General features: G+C 36.1%; 2 protein-coding genes across 2 annotated transcripts; one reads left to right on the forward strand and one right to left on the reverse strand.

Annotated features, from left to right (window-relative positions):
- Positions 1 to 6,682: 6,682 nt before the first annotated feature.
- On the reverse strand, positions 6,683 to 7,336 carry LOC140015070 (uncharacterized). The gene has a single exon (XM_072066943.1). It carries the CDS (start codon positions 7,334 to 7,336, stop codon positions 6,683 to 6,685), a length of 654 nt encoding a protein of 217 aa, XP_071923044.1.
- A 595-nt stretch (positions 7,337 to 7,931) lies between these two features.
- On the forward strand, positions 7,932 to 10,241 carry LOC113711095 (RNA-binding protein 1). Its single transcript, XM_027234245.2, has 2 exons — positions 7,932 to 8,704; positions 9,276 to 10,241. The coding sequence occupies exons 1-2, from the start codon at positions 8,477 to 8,479 to the stop codon at positions 9,942 to 9,944; spliced, it is 897 nt and encodes a 298-aa protein (XP_027090046.1). The 5' UTR covers positions 7,932 to 8,476; the 3' UTR covers positions 9,945 to 10,241.
- Positions 10,242 to 16,960: the final 6,719 nt, after the last annotated feature.

Genomic DNA, 16,960 nt, shown 5'->3' on the forward strand with positions numbered 1-16,960 from the left:
GCCAAGCACAGGACAAAATACAAGTACACAGATAAATTTTATTGTCTATTTTATTGCTAAACATGCTTCTTGCAATATTATAGACAACGCTTCAAAGTATTAGCTCCAAAAAAATATATATATAAACTTATTTTTTGTAAAATAGAAAGGGAGAGAAGAGGGAAGAGCAAACCAATCTATCTATCTAATAGAATAAAATCGCGAGTTGACAATCCTCAGATGTTAGCCAGGGTTTTATTTTATTTTATTTTACTCGTCTTCCAGTTCAGTTGTTATTGCTGACTTTTGGGAAGAGGGGATGGTCCCATTGCAGCTTGCACCAGCTAGAAAAGTCTTGTTTGGAGGAGGACATCATTGCTTGCACCATTTCATTTCCTTCTTACTATCCCTATGGCTATGAGAGTTTGAGAAAGAAATTTATATAAATTCCTCGAGTTTCCAAGGCTTGGAAGGAATACAATAATGCATTGGGAATTACATGCCCCGTTTATTTTAATGATGCCTGGAACTAAAAAAAAATTATCAACACTACTACTTCGTTACAGCTTTCTATCCAAGTTTAGTGGGTCACAATCACATATGTCGTCTTTGCCAATGCCTAGGCATATATAGGTTTCATCGGGCTGCAAACAAAGTTGTTATTACAACCACCACAATTGTTTAACGATTACTTGCAAACCAAAAAAAAATAACAATAAAAGCCTACGGTTACCGATGCTTAGAGCGAGCATAAAGAACCAAGACCCTATTTTTTCCTAGGGCTTGTAAAGTTCCCAAAAGAAAAGAAAAGAGTGTGCAATCCCAGAAGGCATGTCTTATCACCTTTTGTTCTTGGTCAAAATAAAGAAGAATAAAAATCTTTAGGGAGCCACCATGCCTGTCCTTCCTTTGTCCTTGCCGGTCTTTTGCTGCATCAAGTTTGGTGTCTCCTTGCTAGAGCCTAAGTCCAAAGGCTTTCTAGGGTTCTGGCTGTCTTTCATGATTTCTAGGTTGCCCCCAGTCACATTTTGGTATTTGCTGCTGCTCCTCTCTTGTCTCCATTGGAATGAGTTCTCCTGTTTGTCCTAGCTTGCATGCTAAACAAACCGCGATCAATCAACTCCTCCCACAAATATCGCACCAATGAACCACCGGTTTTGGTCCAGCAGCGATCACCAAAACCAAAAGGAGATTAATAAGTCTCTTTTTGAGTTGTAGACAGAAAATTCGAACCTTATTTATAGGGAAAAAATTTCAGAGAAGATACTGGAGCGCCTTTTTAATCTGGTTGGATCTCTATGTCTGCTAATCCCATCATCATCTTTAGACTCCTTTTCATGTAGAATAGGATACATTAGTTTTTACGTATGTAGAAACAAAAAAAAAAAAAAAAAAGAAAACCACGCCAATAGATGAAATGTATTGCAAACAGAAAAGAACAATAATATCATCATTACTTGATTTGAAATGTATTCTTTTTCCAGAAATTTCAATAATGTTTAATAAAGTTCAAATTATCAGCTGAAATCCTAATAATTTTTAAAATCCAATCTTTTTGCTTAATAATTTCAAAAGCTGTTTGATTTTATAGAGCATCAAAGCAAGCTACGCTCCTAGCAACGTAACATTGGAAAAGGTTATTAAATCACTCGCACCCATAGGTATTACGAATAACAACATGCATCATGAGGTTCATGTTATCTCTCGTTATGTCAAGCTTATACCCTCTTTTTTCCAAAACAAATTGTCATGATATATATATACACACACACACATTGGAGACAAAATAAGAAGGGTGTCGGGGATTAAGCCACACTTCTCTTGGTGATTAGCAGCCGCATTATAAGTGTTTTGTTGCATATGATCAACATTTTAATTTTTGTTGCACACATCTTTCATATCTTCCCACAAACTCTAACTTTTGTAACCTCCTGTGAAACTTAAATCCTAAACTCACAAATCCCGACAGATCAATGTGGGACACAGAACGGAAAAATAGGAAGGTTGCTACTAAGCCCCGCTAATGGAACTCATCCCACTCTGATTTTTAACCTTCGCCACTGATCAGTTTTCTTTCCACTGAAATCGACAAATTTAACATCTAAACTACTCCCACGGGATCATTAGTTTTCTTTCCACTCTGATTTCAGGTGTTAATCAAAGCATCATTAATTAGTTAGTGGTTTGCGATGAAAAATCCTGATGTGGCAAGCCACATGGCACGTGAGTGACACGTGGCTGGTGGTACTTTTCAAGACTTAACCTGGATTAAATCAAGCCCGGACGAATGAGTTCTGACCTTTGATCAAGTTCCAAAGCCTTGAGCTCCTGATGCCAGAGTTAGTAATGCATTAATTAATTGGAATTTTCAACTGCACCCCATGAACTAATTGGAGTATTATATGTACATGTTCTACTTACAAGCTGCAAATCCTTTGCATTTCGCGGCCCGGAAAGCGAGAATCAAATACTATAAAAATTGGATGTTGGAGTTGGACAACGATTAAGAGCAATAAACAAATATTTGATAAGATTGGAAGAAGTCATGATCTTTTTTAGCGTGAAAGACACCTTTGGGGGGTACTGTCCATATGAAAGTTTGGCAACCTAAAGATGACAAAAGTTTGCTCATGCAAAGCAAAAGATTTGAGAAACCCCATAAGGGTTAGTAAGACTAATAAGCAGTCTCCTTGAGATGCTTCTCGCATCCTCCCTATATATATATATATATCATAAGGCCTTCGAGGGTACTACTTCTTTATATACGCTTTTGTCTTTTATAATGTGGGGAGTTTAGCATGTTAGAAACCGAATTTGACCATGCATTAGTTGGAGGATTAAGGCATTTAATTAGGGGTTAGCAATGTCATTCCAAGCATGGATTGCTGATGCAGTCGAAGAGGGTGCCCAAGAACTTCCCAGAAGGTAGGATTTCAGCGGAAATATTTAATGCAGCAAACTTTTATAGGGAATTGAGCACCCCCCCCCCCCCAACCCCCAAACTTTTTTCCTTCTTAATCGTTTGGACCAACATGCATGAGTTATTCAAAGCTAATGTCACATGCAACGAGATTAAAAAAAAAAAAAAACCCCAAAAGGGATTTGATTAGTTAAATGATTAATGAGGATTCTTATGTTTGAAATCTACCAAATAATTATCGAATATTCGCACGCTTTAGACCAGTGGGATTATACCAAATGGGAATCCTTCTTTGCATAGTCGTCCCTGTCATGTGAGAGGATCTCGGGATTGAGTCTCTCTGCACGAGCCCTGCGACAGGTTTTCCCTTCTTGCATGAACATGAATGTATTGATCTCTCAATTCTCAGCCACCAGAAATGTGAAAAGCATATTGTCTCGAGGCATTACATATTAGCATCCTCATCATCATCAAGTTCAGATGAAATGGTCCAAGAAACAACTTGATTCATTACCTAAGTTATGACTTCATCCATCGGTACTTTAAAAAAAAAAAAAAAAATCTGTTATGCAACTGAAGGTTTATAATTTTAGTAAGTATTATCTCGTCCAGGAGCCAAAAATGATACGCATGCAAAGCATTTGGAAATTTTTTGTCGCTTGCCTTTTGGGAGAAAATTGACAATGAGATTTTCATCATTGAAGCAAACGAATGGATGCATGCAAGTCCACAATACTATGAATATCATCATGCTCTTACAAAGGGAGTTAGTTAAAAAATAATAATAATTTTACAAAAAGAAAGAAAATTCCTCCACACTAAATAAGTTGAATTATTTCTTTTTAGTATTATTTTTGTGATATATTGGCGAACCAGATTAAGCACCTGAAGATTAAGGATTTTGCTAGTTTTTATTTTGCCGAAGATATAGATATGGATTTGGATTTGAGAGCTTAGAGCAGCCTCTACCGGCCCATTTACTCATCCCAACATTGGCGTCCATGTTGACCCATTTGTAATCCATGGACAAGTCTTCTTGCTGGATCTTACCTGATTCATTGATGTTAAATTTATATGGAAGCAGTCAATCCATCGCACGACTTGATGTGACAAAATTGAGCTTTAGCCATCCGGAAATCCAACTCAGAAATGTTAATTGGGCTTTAACCATCCGAAAACCCAAAAGCAAAAATGTCAATTGGGATGATTCATCCATCGAAAGCCCAAACAAATGTCAAAGTTGGAATAGCTGTAAACGGAAACAAGTTTCCAAGACCGGCCTTATTAGTTAGGCGAGTTCCTGATTTGATTCTCAAAATCTTTTTGTTTATATTTTTTCTTTGTAAAATGTAGAGCCTCTCATTAAACTGAAGAAAAATTTTTAAAAAAATTGAAACAATAAGCACTCCAATAAACAATACTAATAATAAGAAAAGGAATGCTTAATAGTTTGATAGACAATATACAATAGGTAGATGTTAACATAGATAATTGGGGATGTTTTATCATTTTTAGCTAAGAACTTAATTGCTTTATAGTTCCTAAAAAATTAGTAGAATTTGATTTTATGCATAGAATTTACTCAAATGTTATTGACCATACATGAATAGAAAAAAAGAACATAATCGAAACAAAAGTTTCACTTTGAAGGGCTTAATTATGTTTCATTCACTATTCGGATAATTTGGGCAGCTCATGAAATTATATGCATGTTACACGAAACAAATATAGTCCAAAATTACTCAATTGTACTTTAATCAAAAAATTATAATAGTAGAAACTGTGGATCAATTTAATTAACCATTTAGTGGGCAAGGAAGAGGCCTTTTTCGAGGGAGTCGAATTAGAATTAATCCTAGCCCATTTGTTTATTAATAAACGATGGGGATATTGTCACTGAAAAAATTTTTAATTTATTTGAATTGCTATTTTCTGAAGTTTTTGATAAAAAAAATAATATAATAATTTGATATATATGAGATAAAGAGGTAATTAAAAAATGTATTTGTGAAAAATATATAAATTGTGATAACGGAAAATTTGAGTGTGGAAAGGGAGAGGTATTAGAGATTCTTATTCGTATTTAGTTATGGGTAATATGCCACCACGATTCTTATTTGGATCACCATTGGATGCTCTTACAAGACAGACCTTTTTTTTTTTTTTTTTTTTTTTGTCAAAACAACAACGTTCTATTCATAACACAAACGTATTACAAGAAACCGGGACAACTGCCCCTACAATCAGACTGCACAAGTTCTTGCAGCCATGCTGGGAAGTTAACCTTCCATTCAGCAAAATCCTCCAAGCTAATTGCCAATTTGGCTAGCGTATGACTAACAAAGTTGTTTACTCTCCTAGTGAAAGTAAAACAACATTCATCAAAATTTTCCTTCAAACTCCTTATATCCTCTATCACCACAGAACCTATCCTATCATTATCCTCCCTATTCAGCTCTTCCACAACTTGTAAGCAATCTACCTCAAACACCACCTTTTTCCACCCTTGTAGCTTTGCCATTCTCATAGCCATTCTAAGTGCCATTGATTCCTCCTGCTTAGGATTCGAACAACTTAAAGAAGGCACAGCCCACGCCCCCAACACCATCCCCTGCCAATCCCTTGCAACCATTCCCCAACCTGCTCTACTTTCCTTGCTATTCAGAGCAGCATCTGAGTTCAACTTTATCCAACCTTCCTGTGGCCTTTCCCAGCCATGTACTTCCCTTTCCTCCTTCATTCCACCATCCCCCAATTCCACTTCCACCTCCTGAGCCTCCTGATATTCTTGCCATTCCATCACAGCCTTTTGAACTGCAACCAGAGGATCCCTTCCACAATCCTGGAACTGTTTTTCATTTCTAGATTTCCAAATTTGCCAAAGCAGGTTTACTATTAGACTGATACGCTCATCACCCTTTTCCTTGGCTGCCACCTCCTTCAACGCATCCCACCAATGCCAAAATTTATTCCTAAAAACCTGCAAGCCCTCCCAACTCAGAGGTGCAGCTTTCCATATTAGTCTAGCTTTGCAACAGAAGAAGAGCATATGTTCAATAGTTTCTGGACCTTCCTCACATCCTTTGCACACTTGATCCCCCTTTGAGTATCTTTCCTTTAGTACTGCATTTACAGGCAGTATCCCATGCAAACATTTCCAAATAAAATTCTTCAATTTATGTTTCACTTTCAAACCCCAAAGGAAGTTCCAGTTCTGAGTTGCTCCTAACCTCCTGATACTAGTGCCTTCCTCTGTCCTTTCAGCATCATACCTCTTTTTCTTTCTCTTTGCCAACCTATATCCTGACTTGACCGTGTACATCCCAGTGTTCGAAAAAGCCCAAAATAGCCTGTCCTTCCTAGGTCCCTCGCTAAGAGGAATGTTCAGGATCTTCCTTCCTTCTTCCTTATCAAACACCCGTGCAATCACCTCCCTGTCCCATACTCCCCCCTTAATAAGATCACATACAAGCTGTAACTCACACACCCTCCCTTCTCCTTGTTTGTACTTTTCCACTCTCAAAGCCTGGGATCCACCTATCCTCCCAAATATTTATAGATTTATCATCCCCTACTTGTTTCCTCAATCCCTCATCTAATATATCCTTTGCCTGCAACAAACTCTTCCAACACCATGAATCTGCATCATGACTTTTTGTTCTCCAAATTGATGTCCCCTTAAAGTACCTGGCCTTTAGGATTTTAGACATCAGTAAGTTGGGATTGGTCACAATTCTCCATAGCTGCTTTGCAAGCAAAGCCAAATTGAATTCATGGAGCTCCCTAAACCCCAGCCCCCCCCACTGCCTTTACTTCAGACATCTTACTACAGCTCAACCAGTGCACCTTACTCTCCTTTTCCTTTTGCCCCCACCAGTACTTTGCCATTTCAGAACAAATCTCCTTGCACAGTACTTTTGGGAGGAGACAAGAGGACATAGCATAAGTAGGCAGGGCCATGATGACTGCTTTCAATAAGACCTCCTTCCCAGCAGGACTCAACATTTTCTCCTTCCATCCTTTTAACCTGGTTATTGTTTTCTGCCTTATAAACTCAAACACTTGCCTCTTTGATCTACCAATCACCAATGGTAACCCCAGATACCTGCTTTGTGAGACCTGCTGCATTCCCCTCAATTCACTCAGCACCTCTTCCTGCTGCCTTCGACCCATATTCCTGCTGAAAAACACTGAGGACTTCTCCATGTTGATCAACTGGCCAGAAGCCTTCCTGTACACTTCTAAAATCCTTCTTAGTTGATCTGCCTCCCTCCTACTTGCTTTACAAAATATCAGAGAATCATCTGCAAAAAATAAATGAGACAGACCAGGAGCCCCTCTAGCAATTCTCACGCCTGTTAGATTGCCATTGCTGTTAGCTTGTTTGATCAGTGATGAGAAACCTTCAGCACAAATCACAAGACAGACCTTATCCATCCCATATTTGTTTGGAAAGTTTACGAAGAGAGTGGAAAAGCACAACTGTTTCACTTTCTGTGACATTTACTGTTCTATTTTTGTTATATTATTATTTTTCTTCATAATCATCATATTTTAATTTTTTTTTCTTAAAATCCGATAACTATTAGTTGAATAATATACAAAATTTTAAAAACTTAAAAAAAAATCAAAACGCATAAAAAATGAGATTTTTATGAGTTTTCTGCTCTTTTTTTAATTTTTTATTATATATTACTTTTTTAAAATTATTTATTTATTTATTTTTACTCAGTTAATAATTATTGAATCCTAATGAAACAAAACAAAACAAAAATATAATATCTCTTAAAAAAAATTATAATGTAATAAAAAATGAGACATAAAGTATCACAGGAAGTGAAACAGAACATCGTGGGAAAAAATGTGCACTTCACCCTTACTTTCAATTTAAATATTTCAAAACTAGAAGTCTTTTACATGACGCATCGCGTAATTGGCGGTCCACCTGTCATGTTCCGGAATGTAAGATGGATATGTGTCACTGTTCAAATTCACTTCAAAGAATTTTACTCTTTTTTTTTTGGTCCCTTGAGATTATTCCTCGCTAAAATAAATAAAAAAAGAAAAGAAAGATTAAAGGACGAAAACTGGCCAGTAGCATAACGGACTTCAAATCAGAAAAAAATGAACATAAACACGAACAATTAATTTTCATTTATAGTTCCTTAATAAATGCAATCACTTTTATTTATCCAATTTTTATGAAGCCTTGTCATCCCCTCTCCAAAATTAGAGTTTGACCTCAACCGTATAAGCCAGTAGAAGTATATTTTCCCTCAAATTCTGACTTAGAATCCCTTAGAAATACTAACTACTGTTTTGCATCTTGCAGCAGCAGGAGCAGGAGCAGGAGCAGGAGCAGGAGCACCATTTCTTAGCCCAGACAGAAAAATAAATTAATGATTTCACCATTGCTCTGAAAAACCCTAGAAAAATAAGCTACGACTTCTTCCTTTTTCTTGTTTTGCTTTAATTTCCTCATAGAGAGAGAGTTCTGATTTGTTTGCTTTTTGTTGTGTAATTATCTTTTTTTTGGGGTCCTTTTTGGAGGGATTGGTATTTTTTGTTGTTGTTCTGATGGAGGATTCCTCGGACCAGTGCAAGCTGTTTGTGGGAGGGGTTTCATGGGAGGCGACGGAGGATGTCCTGAGAGAACACTTTGCCAAATACGGCACCGTTTTGAGTTCGGTGATAGCCAAGGATAGGCTAACCGGTACCTCCAGAGGATTCGCTTTTGTTTCGTTTTCTGACGCTGCTGCCGTTGATTTAGCCCTTCAGGACTCCCATGAGATTCGCGGAAGAACGGTTCGTCCTTTCCAAATAACTGTCTATTTTTTCGGTTTTTTTTCCATGTTATGTTCCCTTTCCCCCCCCCCCCCTAGACTGTTTCCATTTAGTATTTTTGTTTCAATTTTATTATGTGGGCCTTCAGCTTTTATCTTCTGCCTGTGCCGTTTGGGAAATTCGGATTTTGTAATTTAATACGTGTTGTCTGGCTCATAAGGATTTTACAATTTGTGAGGGACTTTGATATGTGTAATTTATTTATTTGGGGCTGATTTTTAATGTCACAGCAGAGTGATTATTTTAGTAATTTTGGTTACTTGTATTACGTCAATGCTTTACTGGATTTTTGGTTCACATTTTTGTGAAATTAGCAACAATTTTGTCTAAATCCTGCTAGCAAATTTGGATTATTTGCATTCTTAAAGCAATGCCCTCTACGGGAGGAAAAACCTTATTCGTCATGCTTTTTTGTGTTGTTTTTTCAAGGATAGGACTTTACTCCATTAACATTTCATATGATCGTTGCAATGTACTATGTCCTTTTTTTTTTTGGTATATTCTATTCATTAGAGCTTTATTGTATTTGTAGGTAGAAGTGAAGAAAGCAATACCCAGGGGTGAGCAACACCAAAGCAAACAGCCACAGAGTAGGGGTTTGGGTAGGAACAATAGAACTGATGGTAGTAGGAGTGACAATCAGTTTAGGACTAAGAAGATTTTTGTAGGGGGTTTGTCCGCTAATTTAACTGAAGAAGAATTCAAGAGTTATTTTGAGAAGTTTGGTAGGATTACTGATGTAGTTGTGATGCATGACAATGTGACTCATAGGCCCAGGGGCTTTGGCTTCATTACGTTTGCATCGGAGGATGCAGTTGAGGAAGTGGTGCAGAATAATTTTCATCACTTGAATGATAAACTAGTAGAGGTGAAGAGGGCTATACCTAAAGAGGGCAATAACAATGTTAATGGGCATAGCGGAAGGGCAGATAATGGTAGAGGGTCTAACTACAATCTTTATCCTCAGGGTACTTATCCCCTCTATAATCCTAGGTTTGGGATGTTTCCTAGTTACAGTTCAGTTCCGGGATATGGAGGTCTTTTAGGTTACCCTTATGGGCCGACTATTTATGGTGGCAATTATCCTTTCGGAACATATGTGGAAGTTGGTTACGGAGTTGTTCCACTGCCTGGTTCATGGGTTGGTGGTGCTACGGCAGACAATGCAGGAGGCTCTGACTATAGCACAATCTATCCTTAGTTGTGGATATGGTGGAAAATCGGGTTGACCGCTATTATTGATGTGTAAAGAACAACTGATTCAGCATACTTAGGTTGACCATTATTTGCAGGTGACGTCTGCATGTTATTTGCAGGTGACGTCTGCATGTGCATAATGGTTTTGACATACAAGGATTGAAGCACTGATGTTTATATTGTTTCTTGCTGTTTATATTGTTCTTGTTATTGAATCTTTCTGTTCGGTAAAATTTTCTGTTTGAATTCATGGGACAATGTTTAACTCATTTGTAATATAATGATTTCTTGATAGACTCCATTTGCATGATGTCTTCTCATCTTATTTTGGTGTATCAAATGTTCCATTAGTTTGGTGGTTTCTATTACTCATGGGGAAGTAGAAATAGAGAGTTTTTGCTTTCTTTCTTAAGTTTGAACTTTAACGTTAGCTGTTTGCATTGCTCAACTCATTTGGGACCTAAAAATGGGTGGTTTTCTTATTTCTTTTTTCCATTGTTTCTAATTTAGTTAATTTAGTGTTAGCTGGCTTGGCAACTAAGGTAAATATTGTACGAGTCTGTTGTTGTATACTGTCTGTATCTATTTCAGTGCTCATTTTGTACTTTGCGATTTTTAACACATTTGGGACTTAAATGGGTGGTTTTCTTATTTCTTTTTTTCATTGTTTCTAATTTAGTGTTAGCTGGCTTGGCAACTAAGGTAAATATTCTACAAGTCTGTTGTGGTATACTGTTTGTATCCATTACGGTGCTTACTTTGTGAAGGGGCGAGGCAAGACGAGGCGAGGCTTTCAAAAGTTTTATACATTATGTGTTTTTAGGGTTAATTACAAGGGTACACCCCATTTCTCATTTTACTTCTTAACATTTAATTTTTAGTTTTTATCCCTTAACTTCCTATAAGACGAAATTACCCTTTCATTATTTTGACTTTTTATTTATCTATTTTATTTTTCCCCCTCTTTATTTCTTTTTCTCTTTCATGTTTCTTCTCTCTTCTATCCTTCCCAACAACAGAAAACTTGTCTTAAAGGAAAATTTTATCTTGAGTTTGTAATTGCATTTTTGGGGTGAGCTTTAAAAGGCATTAAAAGCTAATTTTGATCTTTTGTACGATGCATGTGTCACAAATTGTAACTAATGATTATTAATTAGGCTACAAATTCATCTTGTGATATTTATTTGAGAATAAAATGAGAAATTAGAATGGAAAGGGGGAAAAGCAAAAGAATTGAAATGTTAAAAAATGGTATTTTGGAGAAGTGGTTTGAATATTTTGTAATTGTTTCATGAGAAGATAGATTTTTACAATTCTTTTTTTTTTTTTGCTTTCATCACTAAGATGAAATTTCTTGTGGAAAAGAAGAAGAATTAAATAAAGAAGAAAGATACAAAGAAAATAGGGGGGAGGGGGGGGAATAAAATAGAAGAGACAAAGAAAAAGAGATTAGAGTAATAGAGGGGTAATTTTATTCAATAGGAGTTAAGATGAGACACAAAAAAATTTAAAAAGCAAAGTAAAAAATGGGGTATACTTAAAGGGATTAATTGTGATTGACCCTTGTTTTTTTTTTTTTTTTTACTTCAAGAACTTTATTAATTAAAGTTTTCGCCCCTCAAACTAAGGAACTGGATGAGTTCTATGTTTTGCTTATTTTTCTTAGGCATTTATTTATATACGTAAAAGCCGTGTCCACGCCGGGCAACTTAAGCTGTGTTAACATATTCGCTTACTTGGACAGACAGAAATAATTTATAATGTTTTAAGTCATTGTTAATCTTGGGAGAAATTTGTGCAATACGCATGAATTTAAAAATGTCAAAAAAACAGAGTAGATGACGGATGCTAATCATAGAGATGCTCCACTACTATAATTATAAAAACAAAAATATTAAGGCTATAAAAATAAAATTGGAAGAGACAAATTTAAACTTAAACCACAAAAATGGGTGGTTCCTTAATTTTTATTATTTATTCATCTTTTGGTCACTTGAGAACTCAACGTGTTTGCAATCATTTCTTTGTTAAACATTCAAACTAAGAAAGTTTTTCTTTTTTGTCCCCCTCTTATTTAACCCCAATTCTTTCTTCTTTTTATTTGCTCTCGAAACTCCCAAATAGAACTGCAAACGAATCGAGCGGCTCGAGTCAAGCTTGAGTCGAGCTTGATATTAATCGAGCTTGAGCCAGCTCGAGTCAAACTCAAGCTCGAACTCGAGCTCAAAATATTAAACTCATTAGCTCGCGAGCCGGCTAGCGAGCTTGGGTATATATATATATATATATATTTTTTTTTATTTAATAATAAAATTACGTATATTATATATATATTTTTTATTTTTTATTTTCATAGTAAAATTACGTATATATCCTTAATATTTTATTATTTATTAAGAAAAAAATATTATTTTATTTATTTTTTAAAAAATAAAATAATTATTTTTTATTTTTTTTCGAGCTCGAGCTCGACTCGACTTGATTCGATTCGAGCACGAGCTCGAAATTTGGCGGCTCATCGAGCTCGAGCTCGAGTTTGGTAAAATTTAGTCGAGACTCGGCTCGATTAGCTCAAAACTCGACTCGGCTCGACTCGACTCGTTTGCAACCCTACTCCCAAACTAGGCCTAAATCTTTATTTATTCAATAATGAACATCACCTTATTAGCACTATTGTTTAAAGACTACTTGCTAAATACTACTATTTTTGAAGGATGGTATTTGAACCTAAGTTTTATAGGATTTTATTAGAATAAAATTAGAAACTTATGAGCATCATTTATGTGTATTAAGTAAAAAAAATTTAAAGTTAATGGCTTTTCTTTACTAACATTACTAACAAAAAGGTACTGACTTTATTTACTATTACTATTCGAATTATCGTGGCATTTTTTGGTGCAGTTATTTAGCTTTTAGCAGACTATCTTAGATGGAGAAAAAAAAAATTCATTGGCATGGAAGAAAAAGAGTCAAAAATATTTTTGTTGGACTATTAGTTAGAGAAAAAATTTTCATTGGCATGAAAGAAAGCGAGTTAAAAATATTTTGTTTTGTTGATTATTAAACGAAGGTATTTCAGATTAAACTGAAAAATAAGTATAGTGGGTAAAAAGTGATTTGTAAGCGGGTAAATTTTAGGAATCAACAAGAAATTAAACAATATGATTGTAGTGTAATTTACAAAATCTGTCTAAAAAATCGCATCCAGAGAAAATGATATTTAAATTTCATATCAATATGGTTACATATATGTTAATTACTAATATTATGGTGATGCATGACAATGACAATATGACTCATAGGGCGAGGGACTTTGGTTTTGATTACTATCGCATAAGAAAAAAGTTGTGTAGAATAATTTTCATCTATTGAATACATTTCATCTAATGTAGTAGAGGAATTGCGCAGAATAATTTTCATTACTCTTGCATTATATAATGTACTTGAGCCCTCCGGGGCTTGGTCTGACGGTTGAGATTGCTGAAGATGGAACCTTAGGTCCCTAGTTTGAACCTTGTTGCCAGCAAGTTGTGGAGGGTGGGGAATAGTCTGCGGAATCCACTTCCTGTGGGACACCCCTAAAAAAAAAAGTACTTGAGAAAGTCATGCAGAGGGACTTAACAGGATTTTTACTAGTTATACTTCAATTTCAAGATGTAAAGGTATTTTAAGGTTTGCTTATGGGCAGACTCTTTGTGACAACAGTTACCCTTCTACAGAATATATGTAAATTGGTTATGGTTCTTCTATTGTCTAGTTCATGAGCAGGTAGTGCTTGGATAGACAATCCAAAAGAGTATAGTTTCATTTTACCCTTAGTATTGGATATGCTTAGAGTTGTGGATATAATGGGATGGAAGGGCAAGAAGAGGTGGGAAAATTCAATAGAGTTTAGTTCAATTTTATCCTTAGTAGTGGATATAGTGGTTTGGTAGGGTTTAGAGTGGTGAATATGGTAGGATGGAAGGCAAGACGACGTGGGAAATCAGGTTGACTATCAATAAATACGATTTATCATACATTATTATTTATTTGCCAGTACCCTCCGCTGGCTTGTGGATAACGGTTTTGACATATTGGTTTTGAAGCACCGATATTATCTATGTTTGTTGTTTCCTATTATTGAATCTTTTGTTTATTTGTTAAAAAGATATTAATTTTGTGTGAAATTTTATGTTTGAATTCATAGGGCAATGTTTAAGATCATTTGAATAGTGATTTCTTTCTAGACTCGATTTGCATCGATTTCTTTAGGATCATTTTAGTTGTTATTGAGGAAATTGCAGAAATTAGTGCAGCAATTTACGGAATGATATTTCGGGATCTTTAGCTAATAAATTAGTGGATGTAATTTTGGTAGTTTACTATTGTATAGGAAATCTTTATTTGTACAGATATAGAAATTATATAGGTAGGATCCTTATCTTTGTATATAAATACACCTTTGAAGTCAATGACAAAATCATCTCTTTTGATCCCAGTATTTCTGTTTTCTTCATGGTATCAGAGCAATGCCTCCCAAAGACGAAGGAAATTCTAGTTTAGATAAGAAAACTTTCTAGTTCTTATGCTCTGAGCCTCAATGACAATCCAAGCAACATATTTACCCAGGTGCAGTTGACGGGAGAAAATTATGAAGAGTGGGCACGGGCAGTGTGGACTGCATTGAGGGCCAAAAAGAAGTATGGTTTCATTGATGGAACTGTGGAACAACCGGCAGATGATTCGCCGAAAATTGAAGATTGGTGGCCAGTTAATTCCATGCTGGTTTCATGGGTATTTAACACCATTGAACCCTCTTTACGTTCAACTATTTCTCGTGTGGACAATATTGGAGATTTATGGGAGGAAATAAGGCAGCGCTTCTCAATTGGGAATGGACCAAGAGTCCAGCAATTGAGATCGGACTTGACGAACTGCAAGTTGGAGAGACAAACCATAGTCAATTACTATGGACAGCTTAAAACCATATGGGATGAACTGAATAATTACGACAAATAACCATTGTGCAGTTGTGGTGGATGCAAGTGCAATCTCACAACTGAACTGGAAAAGAAAAGGGAGGAAGAAAAAGTTCATCAATTTTTGATGGGCTTGGATGAAGAACGCTATGGTACTGCGCGTGCTAATATTTTGAGCACAGAGCCATTACCCAATCTGAATAGGGTATATGCAATGGTTGTTTAGCAAGAACGAGTAAGAACAATGTCACGAACATGGGAAGAGAAAGGCAACCCCATGAGCTTTGCAGTTCAGGTTGGTGGACTAAATTCAGGGGGGGACAAAGCTGCAGTATACTCACATTGCAATCGTGAGGGACATAATTTAGGTACCTGCTTTCAACTGATAGAGTATCCAGATTATTGGGGAAATAGACCTTGCTCCAGTACTTCAGGACAAGGAAGTGGGTGTAAGCGCAATGGTGGTGGAGGCCATGACAGGAGTGGTATACCACGAGCAAATGTCGTTCAAACATTTGCAACAGAAGATGATCACAGAGGAGTCACAAAAACTGACAGAAAGGGGCCTAGTGGGTTGAATGATGAACAATGGGGCATTTTGCTGGGACTTTTGAGTTCGTAAAAGACTGTATCCAATGAAAGATTAATTGGTAAGTAAGAAATTTTGTCTTGAGTAATAGATTCAAGGGCTTCCCATCATATGACTGGGACAAGGGCCTGCCTGAGAGATGTGTCTGACATTGTTCCATATTTAGTTGGAATGCCAAATGGTGAAGCAACTGTGGCACTGAAAGAAGGAATGGTGCATCTTAGAGGAGGATTGAAATTGCAACATGTTCTTTTTGTGCCTAATTTAAAATATAACTTAATCTCTGTTTCACAACTTCTTAATGACTCAAATCTGGTACTGCAAATCACTAAAAAAATTTGTGCTATACAGAATCGAAATATGAGGTGACTAATTGGAGCGGGTAAACAACAGGAGGGGCTGTATTTTTTTAAGGCGGTGGCTTCGGCAAATGCTCGTAAAATTTCTGGAGTTTTAGACTTCAATCTTTGGCATAGGAGAATGGGTCATCCGTCGAGTAAGATGCTAGAATTGATTTCTGCAGCAAATAAATTTAGTAAAAATACTGATAATTTAAGTTGTGATGTTTGTTTTAGAGCAAAACAAACTAGAGAAATGTTTTATTCTAGTGACAATAAAGTTAAGAATTGTTTTCATTTAATGCATTGTAACTTGTGGGGGCCTTATAAAGCTTTGGCTTTTTGTGGAGCTGCTTATTTCTTGACTATTGTTGATGATTGTTCTCGTGCTGTATGGATTTATTTGCTAAAAGGAAAACATGAAATTGCTTGTGTTCTTAAGAATTTTATTGCTATGGTTAAACGACAATTTGAGAAGGATGTGAAAACTATTAGGAGTGATAATGGCACTGAATTTATGTGTCTACAAAAATATTTTTAATGAAAATGGTATATTGCACCAAACTTCTTGTGTAGGAACTCCCCAATAGAATGGACGAGTTGAGAGAAAGCATCGTCACATCCTTAATGTGGCGAGAGCTTTGATGTTTCAGGCACACTTGCCAATTGATTTTTGTGGTGAATGCATTCTTACCGCTAGATACTTAATCAATAGGATACCATCTGCGGTTCTGAAGAGAAAAACTCCTTATGAAATTCTCTTTGGACAACTTCCTTCCTATAATCATATTAGGACTTTTGGGTGTCTGTGTTATGTGCATAGACAACTTAGAGATAAGGATAAATTTGTCAGTCGAAGCCCTAGGTGTGTTTTTGTGGGGTACCTTTTTGACAAGAAAGGATGGAAAGTGTATAATTTAGAAACTTCTGAGTATCTTGTCTCAAGAGATGTGGTGTTTGTAGAAATAAAATTTCCATACTCTGCAACCAATGTTTGCAAGTGAAAATTCCACTAAAAATGCGGATGGAGCTCATGAGCATAAGAATTGGGAAATTATTGAGGAAGATAGGGAGATATTAGAGAAATCTCCTGAAGGCTGTCCTCCTACTGAGGAAATTACAGAAATCAATA

This window comes from Coffea arabica, chromosome 10e (genome assembly GCF_036785885.1).
Source record: "Coffea arabica cultivar ET-39 chromosome 10e, Coffea Arabica ET-39 HiFi, whole genome shotgun sequence".
NCBI lineage: Eukaryota > Viridiplantae > Streptophyta > Magnoliopsida > Gentianales > Rubiaceae > Coffea > Coffea arabica.